At 59.3% G+C, this 21,782-nt stretch overlaps 2 protein-coding genes across 3 annotated transcripts in view; one reads left to right on the forward strand and one right to left on the reverse strand.

Moving 5' to 3' along the window:
• Stoml1 (stomatin like 1) overlaps nt 1-4,496 on the forward strand; it is a 6,317-nt gene extending 1,821 nt beyond the window's left edge. For both annotated transcript variants that reach the window (XM_090321708.1, XM_090321707.1), the window contains exons 2-7: nt 600-706; nt 1,307-1,456; nt 1,965-2,168; nt 2,588-2,783; nt 3,076-3,294; nt 3,751-4,496. In XM_090321708.1, the coding sequence (XP_090177834.1) occupies nt 1,328-1,456; nt 1,965-2,168; nt 2,588-2,783; nt 3,076-3,294; nt 3,751-3,944 (942 nt within the window). In that variant the 5' untranslated portion in view covers nt 600-706; nt 1,307-1,327 and the 3' untranslated portion in view covers nt 3,945-4,496. The remainder of the gene's footprint in view (nt 1-599; nt 707-1,306; nt 1,457-1,964; nt 2,169-2,587; nt 2,784-3,075; nt 3,295-3,750) is intronic.
• Nucleotides 4,497-8,220: 3,724 nt separating this feature from the next.
• Nucleotides 8,221-21,536, reverse strand: Loxl1 (lysyl oxidase like 1). Its single transcript, XM_090321479.1, has 6 exons — nt 20,215-21,536; nt 12,539-12,647; nt 10,413-10,550; nt 10,159-10,315; nt 8,949-9,044; nt 8,221-8,340 (listed from the first exon to the last, which is right to left on the reverse strand). The coding sequence occupies exons 1-6, from the start codon at nt 21,266-21,268 to the stop codon at nt 8,221-8,223; spliced, it is 1,674 nt and encodes a 557-aa protein (XP_090177605.1). The 5' UTR covers nt 21,269-21,536.
• Between the last annotated feature and the right edge of the window lie 246 nt (nt 21,537-21,782).

Raw genomic sequence — 21,782 nt, forward strand, 5'->3', positions numbered from 1 at the left:
TTTAGTGCTGGGATTACAGTCATATGCCACTACAACAGGCTTGAAAATTTAGTTTTGATAGTTCTTAGGGCATTTAGTGTTTTTTTGTTTTTGTTTTTGTTTTGTTTTGTTTTGTTGTCCACGTGGGGCTTGGAGTCAGGGCCTGGATGCTGTTCCTGAGCTCTTTCTTTTACGGCTCGTGCTCTACCACTTTGAGCCATAGCACCACCTATGATTTTGAGTGGTTAACTGGAGATAAGAGTCCCACCGGGACTTTGCTGCCCTGGCTGGCTTTGAACCAAGTTCCTCAGATCTCAGACTTCTAAATAGCTAAAATAACAGGTGCACCCAGGCATTTGGGTGTGGATATCCTAAGTCTGTGGCTCCTACTTGTGACCAATGAATGCTGTCTTCCACAGACTGAGGCATTATAATAATCTCTGGAATACACACTTTTGGGGGCTTGAGAGAGAATAGGTTGTGCCAGCAGCATTCAGCTCAGCACTTTACCCATCTTCTCTTCCCAGCAGGAGTTGACCCCCTCATGAGTTTAAGGACTGCTGGCTTCTCTGGTGCAGTGGCTGCACCCTGTGATGCCCTCTGTTCTTTTGACTCCCCAGACTCACCCCAGAGCTGGTCCTCCTGTTTCTGCCATGGCATCATCAGTTTCCTGGGCTTTTTGCTGCTCTTGATCACCTTCCCTGTTTCTGGCTGGTTTGCCCTGAAGGTAAGGCTGGCACTACCCCCCCTGGAGAAATAGGACCTCATGGTAGACAACCTCCTCCTGTCCCAAAAGAATGGACAAGGGAAAGGGTCGCTCATACCCATTTTTCAGATGAGCAAACAGGCCCAGACTTGTCCAAGGTCATCCAGGGGAGCTAGTAATAAGAAATGAGTCTCTTATTAAACATCTGTATCCCTGGATACAGTCTTCATAACACAACGTGGACATAAGGGCTTCTTGAAGGGCTCCAGGAAATTGGCAGAGCCCTTTTTTTCAGGTGCAGGCAAAGCAGCCCAGCCTCTCCTCTGACAAATACAGCAGCAGACAGTGCCCTGGCACGCTCCTGGCATGAGTCCCGTGTAGCTACAGGCCACAGAGAGGAAGCCAGGGAGACACAGGCTCTAGGGAATCATCTAGAAACTGCATTCATATTCGGCCTGATTTGCCTACATGCTGTGTGATTTCTGAGACCCTCCCTGAGCCTTTCTCATCTAAAAACGGGCTGGGGTACCTGCCTGTGACCCAGGGGACCAGGCAGGAGGGCAGGTGGCACTGACCTGGGCCACCCGGCCTCCAGCTCTTCTCTTCATCCCCCACGGGCAGGTCGTTCCCACCTATGAGCGGATGGTGGTGTTCCGTCTGGGCCGGATCCGCCCCCCACAGGGGCCTGGCATGGTTTTACTGTTGCCCTTCATCGACTGCTCTCAGAGAGTAGATCTGCGGACACGAGCCTTCAACGTCCCTCCTTGCAAGGTGAGGGGTGCCTGGTGCCTTGAGGGGCACCGTGGGGCCTTCCTGCAGCCACCCAGACACCTTAGGATGGAGTTTACACAATAAGCACAAGTGCTGGGACCTCGTCCTGCCAGCAGCTATCTCAGTGGGTCGGGTGGGGGGAAGAGAAGGCAGTTGGGAATGGAGGCCCCTCACACCGGACCCCAGCTACTTAGAGACACCTTTTTTTTTTCTTGGGGGTGGGATGTGTGCCAGTCCTGGGACTTAAACTCAGAGCCTGGGCGCCGTCCCCGAGCTTTCCTCTAGGCCGCGCCGCCGCCTCTGGCTTTTCTGGCAGTTCATTCGAGACAGGAGTCTCACGGACTTTCCCACCGCAGGCTGGCTTCTAAGGGAGATCCTCAGGCCTCGGCCTCCTGGGTGGCGGGGACGCCAGGCATGAGCCAGGCGCCTGGTCACTGGGCGGGCCGGGGGGGGGGGGGGGAGGGGGGGGCTGGGCCCGTCCTCCCCGCCTCCTGCCCCTGCCCCACAGCTGACCTCCCAGGACGGGGCCGTGCTGTCCGTGGGGGCCGACGTGCAGTTCCGCATCTGGGACCCGGTGCTGTCGGTGCTGGCCGTGAAGGACCTGAACGCGGCCACCCGCATGACGGCCCAGAACGCCATGACCAAGGCCCTTCTCCGGCGGCCGCTGCCCGAGATCCAGATGGAGAGGCTCAAGATCAGCGACCAGCTCCTGGTAGGCGGAGGTCGGGGCCGGGCAGGGGCCGGGCAGGGGCCTGCGGGGCTCCTCCGCCTTCCCGCGGGGCTTGGCACGTGCGGGCGCCCGACGGCCACGTCCGGCCTCCGGCCCGCGCATGCCCCCTGCGGCCGCCCCCTGCGGCCGCCCCTACTTCCTGTCTCTCCCATCCACGCATGCGCTCAGCGTCCTCCTCGCCCTCGGCGTCTCCCCTCCGCGCAGGCTCCCTTCCGGGGCCCGGGCCTGCGCCTGGTGGATTCTGGGTCTCCGGCACGTGCAGGGGCCATGCTCGGAGCCCCGAGGGCCGCTTCCGGTCTCTCGGGTCCGCGCATGCTCTGAGTAGTTGCCCGTCGTCTCCGGTCCGCGCATGCTCGCAGTGGCCCGCCCGAAGGCCCCTCCCCGACCTGTGTTTTCTCCAGCTGGAGATGAACGACGTGACCCGGGCCTGGGGACTGGAGGTGGACCGGGTGGAGCTGGTGGTGGAAGCCGTGCTGCAGCCGCCCCAGGACGGCCCGGCGGGGCCCGGCCTGGACAGCGCCCTCCAGCAGCTGGCCCTCCACTTGCTGGGCGGAGCCTGGAACCCGGGGGCGGCAGGCGCCCCGCAGCCCGGGCCCGGTGAGCAGCGGGGAGGCCCACGCGGCACGTGGACCTCGATCCTCTGGGTCGGTCAGCCGCGCCCTGGCCTGGTCCGGCAGCCTTGTGCACGCAGCATGGCCGTGCACTGTCCAGGCTCCTTCCTGGCGGCCTCTGGGAGAGCAGCCGTCCCAGGCTGGAGTGGGACACACGGCTTGGGGGTGTAGGCTGGAAATTTGGGGGGGGGGTGTATCCCATCCTAGCTTAGGAAGCTGTGAAGAAACGGCCACAGGAGGCCCTCAGCCCTGAGCTCTGGCCTCCTGCCTCCCTGCAGCCACCCAAGACACCCTGGAGATGCTCAGTGAAGTGGAAGCGCTGGCCCCTTGCAGTGGTGTGGGGCCCAGCCTCGAGCAGCCCGTGGCCGAGGGGCTGCTGACCGCCCTGCAGCCCCTCCTGTCCGAGGCCCTGGTCAGCCAGGTCGGAGCCTGCTACCAGTTCAACGTCATCCTGCCCGATGGCAACCAGAGCACCTACTTTCTGGACCTCACCGCAGGTGCGCCCCCCCCCCCCCCCAACACAGCCCCACCACTGGGCTCCTGCACCTGGCTGGGGTCAGACCTTACCTGCCACCAGCAGGGTAACTGAGGCAGCCAACCTCCTGTGCCAACAGCCCTTGCCAAGCGGGACTCAGGGGCAGGCTCTGGGGGAGCACTTTTTTTGTGAGTGATGTCATTTAAGAACTATTATCTGCCCCATTTCCAGATTTACAAGCAGGCACCAATGGTCACAGTCAGTGACTTGAACACAGTCTGAATCCTTAGGTCCTCACACTCTTGCCTGGCTTTTCTGCTCAAGACTGGTGCGCAGTCACTTGAACCACACCTACACTTCTGACTTTTGGCTGGTTCATTGGAGCTAAGAGGCTCACAGACTGTGATCCTGAGATGTCAGTCTCCTGGGTACCTGGGATGACAGCACCAGTTTTCATCGTTTTTCTTTCCCCTCACAGGGCGAGGCAGTGCAGGACGGGGCATGCCAGCTGGCATCCCTGATGTGGTGGTAGAGATGGCGGAGGCGGACCTGCGGGCGCTGCTGAGCAGGGAGCTGCGGCCCCTGGGGGCCTACATGAACGGGCGGCTGAAGGTGAAGGGCGACCTGGCTGTGGTCATGAAGCTGGAAGCTGTCCTCAGGGCCCTCAAGTAGCAGCCTTAGCTGACACCAGGATGGTCCAGCCAGGCATAGCCTGCCAAGCCCCGGGGGGCTTCTTGGAGGAGGTGTTGGTCTGCACTGGGAAAGATTGAGGCTCGAAGAAGTTGGGAGGCCTGGCCAGGAGGCTGTGGATGGAGGCTGGGAGAGGCCAGAGGCTGTGCTGTGCTTGGCTTTGCACCCAGGGGGATCTCTGGACCTGTGCCCAGCTCAGCGACAGTTCCTGAGCTGGCCACCCAGAGTGGCGTGTGTGAGCCAGGTCACTGAAACGGCAGCCTGTGTGATTGTGCCTGGCTGAGGCCTGCACTTCGGGCAGATGGAGAGCGCCTGCCCTGTGCTCCAGGGTGGATGGGGTGCGTGTGTTCTGCGCTCCGGGGTGGATGGGGAGCATATGTGTTAGGCCCTCCCGGCAGGGGAGGACGTGGCTCAGCAGGCCTGCAGCTCCCGACCACATCCCCAGCTCGTCCTGCATGCCTGACAGAGCTGGGTCCCGGGACTGGCTGTTCACGTGTCTCTCCAGAGGGGCAAATAAATGTGAAGTTTGTTTACACTGGAACTGGGCACTGAGACCTGGCCTGGGGGCACTGGGCAGACTGTGTGCGTGCGTGCTTGTGTGTGTGTGTGAACTTCCCTTCCTCTGCCAAGGCCAGCCTTGGGCAGGTGCAGAGTGGCGTGGAGTTGGGGTACAGAGTTCCTGTCCAGAGCTGGGTCTTCCACCATCTGCTGGGTGGGGCGGGGCTCCTTCCCACACTGGTGACTGCAAGCCAGCTCCAGCATGGCTCCCTGCTCATCCCTCCTGTAAGTCTTTCCCCAGGTCTGGGGGTCACTCCAGAGGTTCTCACACTGTCGTACCCTCTGCTCACCCTCTGGGCCCTTCCCTGGTGCAAGACTCTCTCTCTTGGCTCCACTGGCCACAGCCCTGTCCAAAGCCTGGGTCTTACACGCTGTTCACTCACTCAGGCTGTCAGCAAGGCTGCCCTGCACCTGGAGATCGCATCGTCACCGGGGATCCTGAAACAGCTCATTCTCCCCGAGGTTCTGTGAGGGCCTCTGGGGGGATCAACCTCACTTGGCCAGGGAAGTGAGGCTGGGCCTGTAGCCAGCCTGGCTAGTAGTTTAGTCCTTGTCCTCATCAGGGTCATCCTCCAGGGAGGTGGTGCGGCACTAGGGGGAGGCGGAGTCCTGGCCTCAAGGGCTCAGCCCTCACCTAAAGCGTCAATCAGAGGGGGCTTCCTGGAAGTGAGGCCCACAGCACAGGTGGGCCATGAGAAGGCAAGTAGTACTCCAGAACCGGGTTACTTCTCCTCAAGTGAACCACACTGGACAATGATGACCGAGCAGGCTAGCTGATGTCTGTGCACGTGGTTACTCGAGAAGCTGGTCTGGCCACATGAGTTAATACTTTTCAAAAAGTAGATATGAAGTCAGCCCAGACAGATCGGCATGGGGCTGGAGTTCAAGCCCCAGTACTGGACTTCCGTGTGTGTGTGTGCACGCGTGTACATGTGCACTCTCTGTCTCACACACATGCACACACACGCACACTCTGTGGCTGGATGCCAGTGAAGGAAAGCCTGGGCAGAAAAGTCCTTCACTCCATAGCATGAGGACTGGCTCTGCCCTGCGGCCCAGGCAGAGCCTGGCCCAGAGCTACTATCTAAGGAGAACCAGATGGCTTTGGGGTTTCTTTTTGTGGTGTAACTGAGTCTTGAACCCGGGGCCTCCCCTAGCTTTCTCCCTCACCTCTGGTGTTCTACCACTTGAACCACAGATTCACTTCCAGCTTTTGGGTGGCTCATTCAAGATAAAAGTCCCAGGGCCAGACTGACTTTGACTGCTGGGGGTTACGGGCGTGAGCCACCCGTGCCTGGCACCTTACCACGCTGTCCAGGAACAGGAGGAGGTGACCTGAAGGAGGAGCCTGGTCTCCTTCCCCGGTGCCTACAGTGACCTCCTGTGGCCGGCAGGGGCCGCTGTGGCACCAGGAGAGCGGTCTGCAGCAGTGCCAGGCTCTCTGGGGCTTCCTTCCAGAGGCTTTGCCTTGGCCGAATCTGCATCTCTGGCCAACCAGACTGCAAGCTTTCTTACCAGTCTCTGAGAAGTACCCCAGGCCCTTCCTGAGGACCTGCGTGATTACGCAGGCCACACAGGGAGTCTGGGGCGACTGGGGGCACAGCCCGGCACCTCACTTGCATCTGGGACACGCATGGAGGCTGAGCTATGGTGAGGGCTACTTCAGCCAAGGCTGGGGCCTCTTTCGGGCCACTTTGCTGGCCACCTGCCTGCCCAGCACACCTGGCACCCCGTGTCCTCCAGTGAGCCCCAGCCCCTCCCTGATGCCCTCACTCATCAGGGTGACCCCAGCCCCCTAAGCAGCCCCAGTAGCATGCCTGATGGCTCAGAGATGGGGTTTTCCTTCCTGCTTCCATCTCGTTCATCCTCTACCCTCTTCTCTGCCAGACAAGCCCTGGGGCCCGGCCAGGATGTGGGCAGGGAGCCACACTGAGGGCCAGGCCGAGCCTCTGCTCCCCTCTGTCCTTCCAGCCGCAGAGGAGACCCACAGGACATGGCTGAGCCTCTGGCTGCCTCCCCGAGCCAGCCCCAACCAACTGTGAGCAGGCAGAGCCCCAGAGTTAGAAAAACTTGGTTTTATTCAGTCCAGACCTGGGCATTCCTGCTGTGCGGGATGGCCAAATACACACACACACACACACACACACACACACACACACACACACACGCACATAATTATAAAATCCAACAACCACTCAACGCTGTAGAGGAAGTTAAGTACAAAGTAAGGCTGTGGCCTCAGTCCCCAAGGAACTCCCTGAGGCCGGCAGGGAGGCGGGAGTCTGCTGCTCTTGGGGTGTATTTGGTGGGGGCGGGGCTGGGCTCCGTGGTGGAGTTCTTCATGGGGTACAGGGCATGGCTGCCCCTTACATTTCAGGATCTAGAGAGAGAGAGAGAGGGTGGTCAAGGTGAGTATAGAGTAGGTCACTGTGCCCCTGGGAGGGAGAGCAGGTAGAGTCCCCCTCCCTCTGGAATGCAGAGGGCCGGGTGTTCAGTCCAGCTTCACGGGGGGGGGGGGCTCCCCCCACCCCACCCACCCCAAATCCCAGGCCCAGTTCCTTGTTGTTGTTTTTTGTTTTCTTCTTCTTCAGAAACTGGTTGGAAAGATACAGGCCAGGTCATGGCGACACGCTAATAACACAAGAATCCTTGCAAGCACTTGCATAAAGAGCAATGGGGGCCCAGGAGTTTGGCCTAGTGGTAGACTGCTTGCCTAGCATGCATGAAGACCCGGGTTCGATTCCTCGGTACCACATACATAGAAAAAAGCCGGAAGTGGTGCTGAGGCTCAAGTGGTAGAGCTCTAGTCTTGAGAAAAGTCCAAGGACAGCGCTCAGGCCCTGAGCTCAAGCCCAGGACTGGGGAAAAAATAAAATAAAGAGCAATGGGAAGGAAGGAAGGAATGGGGGAGAGGAGACCTCAGCGTCTGCAGTACCTCCTTCGGGAGCATAAAGACGAGGGAGAAGGCTCTCAGCCTCCTTCAGCCCCACCAGGTCTCTCCTCCTTTTCTTTTTTTTTTTTTTTTTGCCAGTCCTGGGTCTTGAACTCGGGGCCTGGGCACTGTCCCTGAGCTTTCTCAAAGTTAGCACTCTACCCCTTGAGGCAGACCTCCACTTCCAGCTTTTTGCTGTTTCATTGGAGAAGCTTGGGACGGCTAATGGCTGGTTCCGAGCAGGATCGGAGGTTCTGGACCACCTGATAGGGGCCTCAGCTGCGGGATTCTGAGAGCTGACCTCAGGCCGCTCAGGCCTCATCCTTGCCTCTCAGGCCAGCGTCTGGCGATCATTAAGAAAAGCTGCTGGAGCCGGCCCAGCGGCTCACGCCTGCCATCCCAGCCGCTCAGGAGGCTGAGATCTGGCGATCTCTGTTGGAAGCCAGCCCAGGCAGGAAAGTCGTGGAGAGCCTGCTCACCAAGGAAACGTCAGAAAACTGGGAGTAGCACTGTGGCTCCCTGAGCGTACACACACACACACACACACACACTTGACACATCCCCGGGCCCCGTAGTGTCAGGTCCCAGATCCAGGCCGCGCCCTGCGGGTCTACCACCAGCCCTGGACAGGGAGCTGGCTGACAAGGCTGTTTTTGCAGAACTTGGCCCAACACAGGGTCATCAGTGTGACACCCTCCCCCCCCCCGGAGATGGTCATTTCTGGTGGTGCCCCGTGCCGCCCAGGCCTGGAAGGCTGTAAGCTGCCACTTACTGAACGATTTTACAGTTGGTCGTGGAAACGTAGCGGCCGGTGTAGTGGATATTACACCTCACCACGTTGTTGGTGAAGTCAGACTCCAGAACAATGTATTTGGGGTTCACGTGCACCTGGAGGAGAGAAACAGAGACAGGCACAGGGAGAGGAGAGGCCACGTGAGGAGTCCACAAAGATGTGGCGAGCCTCCACTGCCGCCTGTGAGCCTGGCTACTGAGGAGCCCGAGATGCTTAGAAGAATCGAACCTTATTCCCTAAACACATGTAAGGTTTGGCCCTGGCCTGTCATGGGGATGGGCTGTACCCAGGAGAGGCTGAGATTACACAGGCATGCCGGGCTGGCTGTATGGAGTTAACCCTCTTCCCGTTTCTTTCCAGTTCTTTCTTCTTTTTCTCTCATTTGTACATTTCTCTTTCCCTCTTCTTTCCTTTTCTTGTTGGTTGCAGGGTTTGAACTCAAGGCCTGGGCGCTGTTCCTGAGCTCTCAAGCTCAAGGTTAGCGCTCCTCCACTTGCAGCCACAGCGCCACTCCTGGTTTTCTGGTGAGTCATTGGAGATATGTCTCATGGGCCTTCCTGCCTCGGCTGGCTTTGAGCTGTGATCCTCAGCTCTCAGCCTCCCGAGTGGCTGGGATTCAGGCAGGAGTCACTGCTTCCAGGGGGCTTTGGTTGTGAACCCCTGTGATGTTGGGGCTCAGGGAGGGGGCAGGACCCAGGCTCACCTTGAGGATGTAGTTGCCTGGCTGCACATCGGTGATATCGATCCACTGGCAATCGATGTCTGCGTTGTAGGTGTCATAGCAGCCCGGGCTCAGGCCCTGGCAACGGAGACAAGAAACCAGGGTTCCTCAGTCACCTCCCTCCCCCCCACTGAGCCTCGAGCCTACCCCCCCATTCCTCCTTCCTGCCCCAGGCCCTTCCAGGTGCTGTGGGGAAGCTGGAGGGAGGGATGAGGGAGAGACTCCAGGAAGCCTGGATGGGAAGGCCAGGCATGATAGCACACACCAGTAAGCCCAGCTACCAAGGAGGCAAAGGGGACGGTGAAGGCAGGCCAGGAAAAGTTATCTTGAAAACAAAACACAGGTGGAAGAACAAACGCTCAAGCTCATGTCCTTGAATTTTCTCTCTAATGGAGAAGGAGACAGAGACAGAGACGGAGAAAGACAGAGATGCAGAGGCAGAAACAACAGAGGGAGAGAGATGGATGAAAAGACAGAACAGAGAGTGGTGGCTCGTGTCTATAACCCCAGCTACTCAGGAGGCCCGAGGATGGAGGCCAGCTCAGGAGAAGACTTAGCAAGCCTCCATCTCAAGCAGTAAGTCAGGCAGGACAGTATACAGCTGTGAGCCTGGAAAGATCGTAGAGCAAGACCGACCCTGGAAACACACACACACACACACACACACACACACACACACATATCAATGAAAATGGATAAATAAAAGCAAAAGGGACTGGGATGTGGCTCCAGGCATAGAGCAAACTGCCCAGCAAGTGCAAAGCCCTGAGTTTAAGCCTTTGTCCTCCAAAAACCAAAAGAGAGATAGGTGCCAGGTGTCAGAAGCTCACGCCTGTCATCTCAGCTACTCAGGAGGCTGAGATCTGAGGATCACAGTTCAAAGTCAGCCCGGGAAAGAAAATCAGTGAGACTCTTATCTTCAGTGAACCACCAGAAAACCGGAAGTGGCGCTGTGGCTCAAGCGTTAGCCTTGAGCTGAAGAGCTCAGGGACAGCACCCAGGCCCTGAGTTCAAGTCCCAGGACTGGTATCAAAACAAAGAAGACAAAATGGTTGTTTAGACAGGCTGAAGGACGGGTGGATGGGGATGGACAATGGACAACTGCTGGGCCCTCTGGTAGAGACCCTGGGCAACCAGCACCTACTGGTCCCAGCCTGGCAGAGCTGACGCCTTGCCCATCAGCGGTGCCCACCTGTGTGTGTGACGTGCACGCATAGCGCTTGAGGTTCCCGAAGTCACAGGTGCTGTCCTCCAGGCAGAAGCTGGCCTTGTGCCCCTCTGCCACCTTCATGCCCGTGGCCGCGTCCAGGAGGTCGTAATGGCTGAATTCGTCCATGCTGTGGTAATGTCTGCAGGGGTGGGGGGAAGGGAGGGAGGCCCTGTGCCCACTGTCGCCCAGGACAACGCCGCCTCTGGGGTCCCCCGCCCCCGCCCCACCCCACTCACTGGTGACAGCTGTGCCACTCCCAGGTGTGGCGTGGGCGGTGAGGCAGGAAGTCAGCCGAGCCCTGGTTCTTCACTCGCTGGGGAAAGCGTAGCAGCACTCGCAGGTCGTAGTCGGTGGCCTCTGGGGCATAGGCAGTGCTGCGGGGCAGGCCCAGAGACTCAGCACAGCCACACCAGGCCCTGCCTGCCCCCGACCCCCTCACCAATTCCTCAGGACCCTGTGCTGTGTGGCTCCTGGGCCTACATGTGGAGTCTTTCTAGAGGCAGTACCCTGGTGATGTGCCACCTCCTCCAGGAAGTCTGTCCAGATTGCTCCACTGAGAACCCTGACTCCGTGGTCCTCACTGCTTCCAGGTGACTGGGCCACCTCTTCCTGATGGCTTGGCTTCAAGGCCAGCAACCTGCCTCTTCTTTTCAGGAGCCTGGGTCTCCTGCCCACAGTTCACCCACGTACCTCATGATCCAAGGGAGGCAGGTCTTGTGGGAAGGGGAGAGGGGAGGGGAGGGGAGAGGAGACACAGGCTGGAGGCCTGGCTGCAGCCCGGTTTCCGAGACAATGGGTGACAGCTGTCCTGGCTGGTCTGATTCAGGTCTGGGCCGTGAGGCCGCAGCAGACATGGGGATTAGATTTCTCTGAATCTGTCTGGACAGCAGGCAGATCTGTCTGCCAAGACGCAGGGCCTCGTCTGGGGGGAGGCCTGACCTCTGCGTCTGGTCCTCCTTTTCTTGGTTAACTCCTGCCCTGCCCTCGTGGGAACCAGTGAGGTCTCTGCGCAGGCTGTCTGCACGCAGCCCCAGGCTCACAGGGAGACCTGGAGCAGATCCCAGCCCCACGCGGGCCTGGCCAGGCCTGTGACCCTCGCTGGAGAATATCTGGGTAGCCCCTCTCATGGCTGGCCCCACACCCCGTCTCCCCATGCCTGGGCCTGCAAGGAGGCCCCCTCCCTCCTTGACCTTGTTCAGCCCCAGCGGCTGAACCATGTGTCCTGGCTCTCACCCCAGTCCTGCTTGCTTGGTTTGGCCACTGATGTCTGTATGAGGAGCTGTTCTTTTGGGTCAGGGACAGGGGGCAGAGGCCCCCCCCCACTTCCACTGGTCTGGAACTAAGGGTGCTCCGGAAAGAGGGGCTTTGACTTAAAAGCCTTCGGAATGAGTCAGAAGCCTGTGCTTTGTGCCTGGAACCCTGGCTACTTAGGAGGCTAAGATCTGGGGGACTGTGGTTGTTCAAATCCAGCCCGTGCAGGAAAGTCTATGAGACCCTTGATCTCCAAAAAGCTGGAAGTGGCGGTGTGGCTCAATTGGTAGAACACTCGCTTTGAGCACAGAGAGGCTCAGGGACAGTGCCCAGGCTCTGAGTTCAAGCCTGCCCCAGGACCAACAAAAGAAAAAAAGAAAGGTAGAAGTACAGAGACTTCAAACTTTCTTTCTTTTTTTTTTTTGCCAGTCCTGGGCTTGAGCTCAGGGCCTGAGCACTGTCCTTGGACTTTCTCAAGGCTAGAGCTCTACCACTTGAGCCTCAGCACCACTTCTGGCTTTTTTCTATGCATGTGGTACCGAGGAATCGAACCTGGGTCGTCGTGCAGGCAAGCACTCTACCACTAGGCCAAACTCCCACCCCTTTCTTTCTTTTTTTAAAGTTAGGCAAAAAGGAAAAAAAAACAATAGATGCTTTCAGCCAGGTGCTGGTGTCTCACACCCATTGTCCTAGCTACTCAGGAGCCTGAGATCTGGAGGCTTGTGTTCAGAGGCCAGTCAGGGCAGGAATCCAGCTCCAAAAATCATCAGTTAAAAAATAAAAAAAAGCTGGGCTAGAGGTGTGGCTCAAGTGATAGAGCATCTGCCCAGCAGGTACCAGGTCTTAAGTTCAAACCCTAATACCTCACACACACCCCACCTAAAAAGAAAATAATAAGTTTCTTTGAACCTGGTGTTAACGTAGCTACAGACTGTGACCTTGTGTCCTCTGCTCAGAAGGCGTCGAGACCCCACACGTCTAAGCAAGGAGCAGCAGAGCTCACAGATGAGAGCGTTCCAGGGCAGCGAGCTGGGGCTATACAGGGTGCAGGCTGTGTAGCTGGCCCATATGCTGCTTTTGGGGTTCCCCAGCGCTGCCCCCCACTCCTTACCTAGCCAGACACTTCTCTTCGGCAGCACAGCGCAGGGAGTACAGGTGAGCCCTCTGCACGTAGGTGGACGCCTGCACGTAGTTGGGGTCTGGAACTAAGTCAGGAAGTCCTGCGCCGAGGAACAAAATGGCAACGGCACCGAGTGAGTCAGGCCGGCCGTCGCTGACACCCCGTGACTCCCCCACCCCTGCCCCAAACAACCGAGCCATGCTCAGTGGGGCCTGGGCTCAGGGTAGAGGATCATGTCGTCAGCTCTGTAGGGTGGCAGCCATGGTGGCAGAGTCTGGAGTTGGGAAGGGGAGATGGTTCCTGGCAGAGGCTCCCCGCGTCCTTCCCTCCTCTGGAACCACCATTCTCCTGGATCACCAGCACAGCCCCAGGCTCAAGCCTGGCACACACCGGGTGGGTGTCCGTGGGTAGGAAGGTATGGCAGGGACTTGTTCTGCAGGCGAGGTGGGAGCTGGGGTCGCCCCTGCCCTACTGCACAGGAGTCAGAACCAGCGTCTGCAGGTGTCACACGCCCGCTCCTCGGGTGGGAATAACAGTCACGAAAGAGGCTGAGAGCTGAGGAGCGTGGTTTAAAGCCAGCCCAGGGCAGGAAAAATCTAAGCACTAGCCTTGAGGAAAAAAAAACTCAGAGACAGCACTCAGGCCCTGAGTACAAACCCCAGGACTGGCACAAACAGAAGGAACGTGGAGGTGGGGGAGGGACTGAGGGGAAGGAAGCAAAGGAGGGAGGTAGGGAGGGAAAGAAAAGTGAGCTGAGGTCTCCAAATCCCCTTCTCTTGAGGGTCCTGTCAGACAAACAATGAAACAAGCTTCTAAGATTGTCTACTTCTTTGAAGCCCTCTGCTCTTGGGGGGCTAGGAATGGGGGAAAGGAAGGGTTCCAGACCCACCCCACCCCCTGCACCTCTTCGTCCCCAGCTTAAAGCAGCAGCAGAGGAGGACACAGAGGAAGGGAAGTCTGCTCTCCAGACCTTGAACCCACATTTTGCCTCGGCATGCCCAGAGGCTGCTCTGCTCTCCTTCTTGTGTGTTATGTGGGAGTGGGGGGTGGGGAGGGGGAGCGGTCGCTTTCTGGGGGCCTGGGCCAGGCAGCAGGGTGACCCCCGCCCCATCTGGAGCCCCGAGGAAGCCTGGAGCAGAGGGTGGGTGAGGATGAGATGGCCCCATTTTGGCCAGCCCAGGGCTATTACTTGAGCCCCCAGGAATGTCTGCCCTCATTTCCTCAAGCCAGCTGGGAGCCCGTCCGCCCTGCCTTCTGGCTCCCTGAGACCCCTCCAGGAGGGGTGGGGAGAGGAGAGGCACTGAGCCCTTCACCTATAGGAAGGGGAGGGGACAGTCTCATGGGACCCATTGGCCAGCACCAGTCAGTCTGCTCCCCTCAAACCCCAGGCACAGCTGGCTGACCCTTCCTCTCCAGGCTGTTTCCTAAGTGGACTCTACAAGCCAGGAAGATGGAAGAGCCAGAGGCCAGGGGCACAGAGGCCAATGAGGATGATAAACCCAGCCTCCGATTCAGGCCTGGTCCAGAGCCCTGATCCTGGTCACATACTGAGCCTGGACCCTGGCCCCATGCTGAGCCCTGATCCTCATCACACGCTGCCCAGTCCTGGGGGCAGGGGGGGGGCCTGGCCTAGCTTCCAAGGCCAGGGATGGCTTCTCCCTTCTCGGCCCACACGTCCCACCACCCAGACAGCACTGGTGCACTGTGGAGACACCAGAGATTAGTCATGCTGTTTCTTGTACTTCCATGATCTCATTCTTACCATTATTTTATAATTATTTGTTGTTGTTGTTCTACATTCTGTCCACTATGGGGGCTTCCTGACCCTCCTTAAAAAAACAACAACAAAGAACAAACAAAAATGTCCTCTGCCTGGCTGTCTGCGGAACCCTGTCTTAACCCTGCCTGGCCTTTGGAGTTCAAGCAGGCCCCCCACCCCAGCCCCCTGGGCCTCCTGCTGAGATTCCCAGGATCACAGACGCCCCCTCCCATTGCTGGTATGTTTTTCCAGGAAAGAACATGGCCTCCTCTGGGCTGCGTTCCCAGGGGCCCCGCTCTGTCAGCAGCCAGGCCTGCAGGCTTGGGTTCTGCCCCCCCCACCCCGCCCGCCCCATCCAGGGCTGAAGCAGTGAGGAGTCTCCTGTGGCTGGCCTGTGGGGTCCATTCACACCAGTCAAGGGGTCAGTTCAGAGCAGCCTGCCACCAAGTGTGTACTGCCAAGACTCCTGCCTGGGTGTGTGGAATCTGAGCAGGCACCCAATCCTCAGGCCTAGAACTAGAGCTGGTGGCACGTGCCTGGGATTCCAGTTACTCAGGAAGCTGAGCTCTGAGGATTGAGGTTCAAAGCCAGCCAAAGCAGGAAAGTCCATGGTGAGACTCTTATCTCCAATTAACCAGCAAAAGCCCAAGTGGAGATGTGGGTGGCTCAAGTGGTAGAACACCAGCCTTGAGTGAAAAAATAATCAAAACTAAAGGGACCGCCCCCAAAATATACAAAGGGCAATCATAAAACCCTTATGTATCAGCTCCTGACATTTCCATGCCGTTTTTTTTCTTTTCTTTCTTTATTTTTTGATGCCAATACTGGGGCTTGAACTCTGGGCCTCCTGTTCTCAGGTGGCTTTTTATTTTTTAATTGTCCAAAGCTAGTGCTTTCCCATTTGAGCCACACCTCCACTTCTAGCTTTTTGCTGATTGACTGGAGCTCAGAGTTTCACAGATATTCCCCATCTGGCTTTGAACCTCGATCCTCAGATCTCAATCTCTTGAGATGCTTGGATGACAGGCGGGATCCACCAGCGTCCAGCTTTTGCCTTCCCCTTTCTGAAACTCAGTTTCCCCATCAGGACAAGGAGCTTGGAGTGGCTGGCGTGAGAGCCCAGGTGGAATGGATCCCGAAACACTTGGATATGGAAACATTTTGTGCATTTCCAAACTTTGGCCAAGAGCCTGGGCCCTTTTCTGACCTCTCCAGCTCCATATTTCTGCAGTCAGGAAATGCTCCCGCGGTCTGACCCAAGTCCTTCCTGCTTCACTAAAAATCTGTTCCCTCCCTGGCCGGGGGAGGGGACCGGGTCTACATTCCTGTGGCTACCGGCCCCTCACCTGTCACCCCATGAGCCTCCTCTGTCTTGTGGGTCCAGTCATCCCCTGCAATCTGTCTTCCTCAGCTCCCAGCAACATGGCACAAGGAATGTGGAGCCCTAATCATTCAAGCCAGGGTTGGGGCATAAACAGAGCCCGTCAGGAAGCCATCTGTCCTTTGTCAGCTATGTGCAGGGCCTGAGGATCTGGCAGTGTCAAGCTCCCTCCACCAGGCAGCCCCCTAAGTGGAGGTGGGGGGGTGAGGAAACAGGGCCTCCTCTAGGGCTGAGCTGGCACTGAACCCCACAAAAGGGGTTAATCAGAAGATTAAGTTGTCAGCACAGCCCAGGGATGCCACAGCTGTGGAAGCCTGCAGAACCTACCAGCTCAGGCGAGTGGGTGGTAATGGCTGTAAGTGGCAGGTCTAGAACCTTCCACAGCTCCCACCTGTCCACAGAGGGGAGCCTGGGTCTTTTAGGATAGAAGCCCAGGCCTTTAGTGGTTTAGCCCAGGGGGACCACAGAAGCTGAGGACTGGACAAGACCAGGAGAGTGGGCCTAAGTGGAGATGGATTAGGTATGCCTTTAGACTTCTGGTCCCCAACTCGGGGCCTGGCGCCTGTATGCCCTCAGTGGGCACATGAGAATGGCTGTGGGATCTGCCTGCAAAAGCCAAGCAAAGCTGGGTGACATTTTCTTTCCTTCTACACACACACACACACACACATTTTGCCTTTTGTTTTATACTGGGGCTTGAACTCAGGGCCTGGGCGCTATCCCTACACTTATGTGCTCAAGGCTGATGCTCTACCACTTGAGCCACAGCTCCACTTCCAGCTTGTTTTTGGGGTGGTTCACTGGAGATAAAGACTCTCATTGACTTTCCTGCTTGGGCAGGCTTTGAACCTCAATCCTCAGCTTCCTGAGTAGCTAGGATGACAGGCTAAGCCCTTTCTTTGGAAAGTCAACTCACATTGGGTCTGGTGAGCCCAAGGCTCCAGGCATCCTTGGAAGTGGGGAAGCAGTGGGCTGCCCCCCCAAGGTTTGGAGGTCACAGGCCCCAAAGTCTCGCTGCATTCATTCCCTTTTGCTGTGGTATTCAGGACTTCACATTCAGGTGATGGTCAAGTACCTGGTTTCTTGGGGTGGGGCAGAATCTGCAAAGGAGGGGACCAAGCCCAACCCTCTCTCTGTCATGGAATCCACACCAAAAGGCCGCTTGGTCCAGCAGCTGGGGCAGGCAGCAGGCCAGGGCCAGGGGAGGAGACCTAGACTGAGCCCCTTCCCGCCCCCACCCAGGCTGTGGCTGGGCTCCACTGGGCAGGAATGCAGGGCCCAGGAATTGGAAGCAGGTGTGGGTTAGCTGTTGTGCAGGACTTCCGCCTCCTCCCTACAGCCCCTAGCCAAGATCTGAGCTTCTATGTGTGTGTGTGTGTGCACATGGGGCAGTCCTGGGGCTCAAACTCAGGGTCTGGCTCTATCCCTTGGCTTTGCCACTCAAGTCTGGTGCCACTTCAGCCATGTCTCCACTTGGATATAAGAATCTCTTAGATCTTTTCTGCCGAGGCTGGCTTCGAATCATGATCCTTGCATCTCAGCCTCCTGAGTAGCTGGGACGACAAGCTTGAGCACTGACACCCCGCAAAGTTGAACTTCTTAGGCCACTTGGGTGACAGCAAATGGCTTAGGTCACTACCTCTGTCCCTTCTGGGACATCCCTGCAGCTACTCCATGCCCCATACAAGAGGGAAAAAGACCCAAGGAGCCTGGCAATCTAGCTGCACGGGAAGGTGAGCTAGGTAGCTGGTCCCTTAGATATGGGTAGGGGGACAGGATAGGTGAGCCCAGGAGCCTCTAGGCTGAGGTTCAGTTCTTGTCCTGGAGGCCCTGGGGAACCAAGGAAGTTTCCAGTGTGGGGGAGAAGTCTGCTCAGGAGGAAGCACAAAGAGCAGTGAGTACTCTCCTGGCCTTTAGTTTCTCCAAGGTCAGGAATGGACAACACAGGCCAGGCAAGGCCAGCTTGACCGCAGGGGGAGGACAGTCAGGGTGGCTACTCCAAGGTCCTTTCTTATGCTCATCAGAGTCAGCGAGTCAGGCTTGAGGTAGAAGAGAGAGAACTTGGGAGGTAAAGCTGTGGTCTTCTGAGACTGGGGGTGAGGGGGCTGCAAGGAGAGGATGACCTGGTGGCAGTGTTAGAAGGGGGAGTCAGGGGACAGCTGGCTCACAGCAGGGGCCACAGCAGACCTGGGGGCCCAGGGAGCAGCAAAGATCTGTCTGCAAAGATCTGTCAGAAGAGCTGGATGCAGGATGTCATCCCTTTCCCTGGGACTCTGTGTCTAGCCCCCTGATGATACAGCAGGCAGCACTGGGTGGTCCCAGCCTCCAGAAAGAAGAGGAAAGACATCAAGAAGGAGCAGGGGGCCCAGGACAGGCAGGCAGAGACGTGGGTGGCGCTCACATGTGTTCAGTGTTTCCAGGACATACCCACGCCTACACACAGCAGCAGGCTGCCAGCACTGGCCTCAGACCCCAGGGTGTGCAGAGTGAGGTCACACTCTGAGAATCCATCCCAGGCTCCCATACCAGGCTCGGGGGGCCCTGATCACACATACAAGGTCTGGACTTCTCCAGGCTGGGATTTTCCATGGTCCCAACTAACCAAGCAGAAACCAGTATTGTTCCCTGTTTGGGCTCTCTGTGAGCCTCTGAACTAAGCCTATTCTTACTCCCTACCCATTCCCTTCACGCCTGGGGGAAGCACTAGAAGCACTCTGCAGGCTGGGCTTGGGCTCCAGCTCCTCCAGAAAGCCCTCCCTGAGCTCTAGCCTCTGACTGGGGAGGCCTCAGAGAATCCAGGGACCTCCCACTCCTGCTCCTGGGGCAAGGCCTGGATGAATCTGGAATTAAGGAGTATGTGAATGTGTGAGTGTGTTTAGTAATATATATATATATGTGTGTGTGTATATATTACATATACACACAAATATACCGTTCTTTGTTATTGTTGTCTGAAACAGTACCTTGTCAGACAGCCTCAGACTCACTCATTAGCCTAGGCTGGCCTCAAACTTGAGCTCCTTCTGCCTCAATCTCCCCAGTGTTCGGATGACAGGCATGCATTACCACCACACCCAATTAGAGAAACATCTCTGACCCAAAATGAACTGTAAAGTCCTGGGGCCACTGCCAGAGTCTGTGCGCCGAGCACCAAGCATCTCCTCTCCCACCCCTCACCCCACCACCCCCGCCCTGCAGACCCCCGGCTCCATCCTCTCCAGTCAACTGTCTTCCTTGAGAACTCACAGGCCACAGAGGGGCCCTGAAAACCCTACTGGCATGGAGCCCAGACACACAGTTCCAGGTCAGGCTCTGCCAGCACTGTGGCATTTGAGGCTTTGGTTTTCTCCTCTGCCCAGGGGTGGGGCTCTGCTGGCTGAGCCCCACACTGAGGTCTCGCATTCTAAGAAAATCTGCCACAAGTAGAGCACTCCATAGGGAAAACCACTCACTCTCTCTCTTCCTCCTTCCCTCCCTACATGTGGTCCCCCCCCACTCCTAGTCCACAACTGGAGCTTCAACTTAGGGCCTGGGTGCTGTCCCTTCGCTTGCTCATTCATAATTAGCACTTTACCACCTGGCTTCCAGTTGTGTTTTTTTTTGGTGGTTAACTGGAGATATGAGTGAGAATGGTGAGCAGAGGGCATTGTCTGCAGCCTGAATGGAGGAGATGGGCAGAGTTCATTGCAGGGAGAGAGCAGAGAGAGTGCAGGGATGCAGGGAGAGAGCAGGGAAGGGGGGAGATTCTGGGATAGTAGAGGAAAGGCCTCCAGCAGTGTCCAGCCCTGGACAGACCCACAGTCGGCCTTATGTGGTGTGGAAGGTGACTCATGAGGAAAGCCACTCGGGGTCCACTGTGCAGGCCACAACCACATCCCCTGAAGGCCACAGGGAGGCCTGCAGACAACCACCTCTTAGGCCAGGGCTTAGTGACACCAGCATGGGGGGAGGTGGGGGAGAGGGGCAGAAAAATCCAGGAATCAGAACGAGTACTATTGAAGGTAATACTTCTAAAAAAACATCAATGCAAAAGGGGCCGGGAGTTTGGCCTAGTGGGCCAAAACTAGGATGAACGGAGAGGTTCCAGGGTTCCAGTGAATGGCGGCTGCTGCTGGCTCACTCTTGTAATCCTGGCTGCTTAGAAGGCAGGGATGCCAGGATCCGAGTTCAAAGGCCAGTGCAGGCAGGAAAGTCCGTGAGACTCTTTTATTTTCCACGTAACCGACAAAAACTTGGAAGTCAGAGCAACGGCTGCAGTAGCAGAGCGCCGGCTGTGAGTGCGAACGCTAGGGGACAGCACCGGGCCCTGGCCCAGGTCCCAGCCGGGGTGCGCGCTCGCCTGCAACTGCTCACCTGTGCCAGGGGAGGGTGTCGCCCCTTCCCACCCCCAGGCCCTCCAGGCCATCGTTAGGGGGTGAAGGCCGCCCCGTCCTCGAGCCTGGCCGGTCCTTCCCCTCTCCGTCCCGCAGGCAGGGTTGTGGGGGGGGGGGCGGGTCCGGCCGGCGCGGTCAGGGGTTCGGGACTCACCTGGACCCCCGTTCGGGGCTGGGCGGTAGACGGTCCCCACGCTGAGGCGGCCACGATCGGCGGTGGGGTCGGGGTTGCTGCGCACCGGCAGGTACGGGGGCTCGGGCGCGCGGGCCGGGGGCGGCTCCGCGTAGGCCTCGGGGGCCGCGGGGACGAAGGGCGGGAACCAGCCGAGGCGCGGGTCACCCACGCCGCCGCCGCCGCCCTCCGGGGAGGCCGGGTCCGGGAAGGCCGCGTCCGGGAAGGCCGCGTCCGCGCCGCCCGCGCGCTCGCTGTACAGGCTGTGCGCGAACCGGCGGTCCAGGCCGTCGGCCGCCGCCGGAGGCACCGGCACGTAGGGCGGCCGCTCGGGCCCCGGGCGGAACTCGGGCTGCTCCTCCCCGCCGAAGTCGTCGTAGCGCGGGCGCGGGGGGCCCGGGTAGACGACGCCCGCCGAGGCCGCGGCCACGGCCGCCGCGCCCGCGCCCAGGCCGCCGCCGCCCCCCCCGCCGCGGTAGTAGACGAAGCCGCGCTCGTAGGCCCGCGCCGCGGGGTCGTAGTGCTCGTAGTGGCCGACGAAGGGCGCGCGCGGGTAGGGGGCGGCCTGCGGCGCGTAGGGCTGCGCCGGGCGGAGGAAGGTGGAGGCGAAGGCCGAGGCCGCCGAGGACGACGGGGAGACGGCGGTGCGCGCGCGGGCCACGCCCGAGCCGTCCCCGACGGCCACCTCGCGCCAGTTGTCCGGCACCTGGCCGAAGCCGAACGGATGCCGCGCCTGGCCGCGCACGGTGTCGGAGGCCGCGCGGCCGGGCAGGGGCAGCGCCGGGGCCTGGCGTCGGCGGGGGCCCCCGGGGCTGCGGCGCGGGGCCGGGGCCGGGGCGGCCAGCAGCACCCGCGGGCTGGCCCCGGCGGGCAGGTACTCGGCGCCCGAGTTGAGCAGGCTGTACACCTGCCCGTTGTTCTCCCAGCGGATCAGCTGCCGCCAGCGCCCGGGGTCGGGGCCCGGGGCCTCGGGGCCCGGCTGAGCGCGCGCCAGGGCGCACAGGCAGACGCCGCACACCAGGGCCCGCAGCGCCATGGCGGCCGCTGGGCGCCGCGGCCCCGCGCCTCGGCCCGCCTCGCGGCCCCCGCTCCGCGCTGCTCCTCCCGCGGCCTCGAGCACGGGACGGCTGCCTGGCCTGCCCCGGCTCTAGCTCTGTCCATGCTGGCCTCGACCCGACGGCTCCGCGGATGACAGCATCGCCGGGCCGGAGGGGGCAGGGCAGGGCAGGGGCGGCGCCCGGGGCCGGGGCGGGGGTGAGGGGGGGCGCTGGGGGGCGGGGGCCGGGGGGGGGACCTCCCAGGGCCAGCTCCGAACCCCGGGCCGGGACGAATGAACGACTGAACCGAGCTTTCCGGGCGGTTTCAGCCCGCAGAGCCTGGGCTGTCTGCCTGCCCGGCCGCCTCCGCGGGGCCCTACGGCCCGTCGGGTTTCAGCTATGCGGGCCCAGGCCATTCGTTCCGGGGAGGGGCGCGGGAGAGGTTGGGGGGGGCAAGCCTGGACATGGGGGGGGTCTCTTACAGGCACCACCCTGGGGGGGGTCCTGTCTGAT

The sequence above is a fragment of the Megascapheus bottae genome, chromosome 30 (genome assembly GCF_031878675.1).
Source record: "Megascapheus bottae isolate mThoBot1 chromosome 30, mThoBot2.hap1, whole genome shotgun sequence".
NCBI classification, from domain to species: Eukaryota; Metazoa; Chordata; class Mammalia; order Rodentia; family Geomyidae; genus Megascapheus; species Megascapheus bottae.

Coding starts and splice junctions, on each gene's coding strand:
- Loxl1 (XM_090321479.1), bottom strand. CDS start 21,268: ATGGCGCTGCGGGCCCTGGTGTGCGGCGTCTGCCTGTGCGCCCTGGCG. Junction 10,316..10,412: donor GAGTGGCACAGCTGTCACCA/GTGAGTGGGGTG, acceptor CCACCCCTGCAG/ACATTACCACAGCATGGACG. Junction 9,045..10,158: donor CGTGCACGTCACACACACAG/GTGGGCACCGCT, acceptor CTCCGTTGCCAG/GGCCTGAGCCCGGGCTGCTA.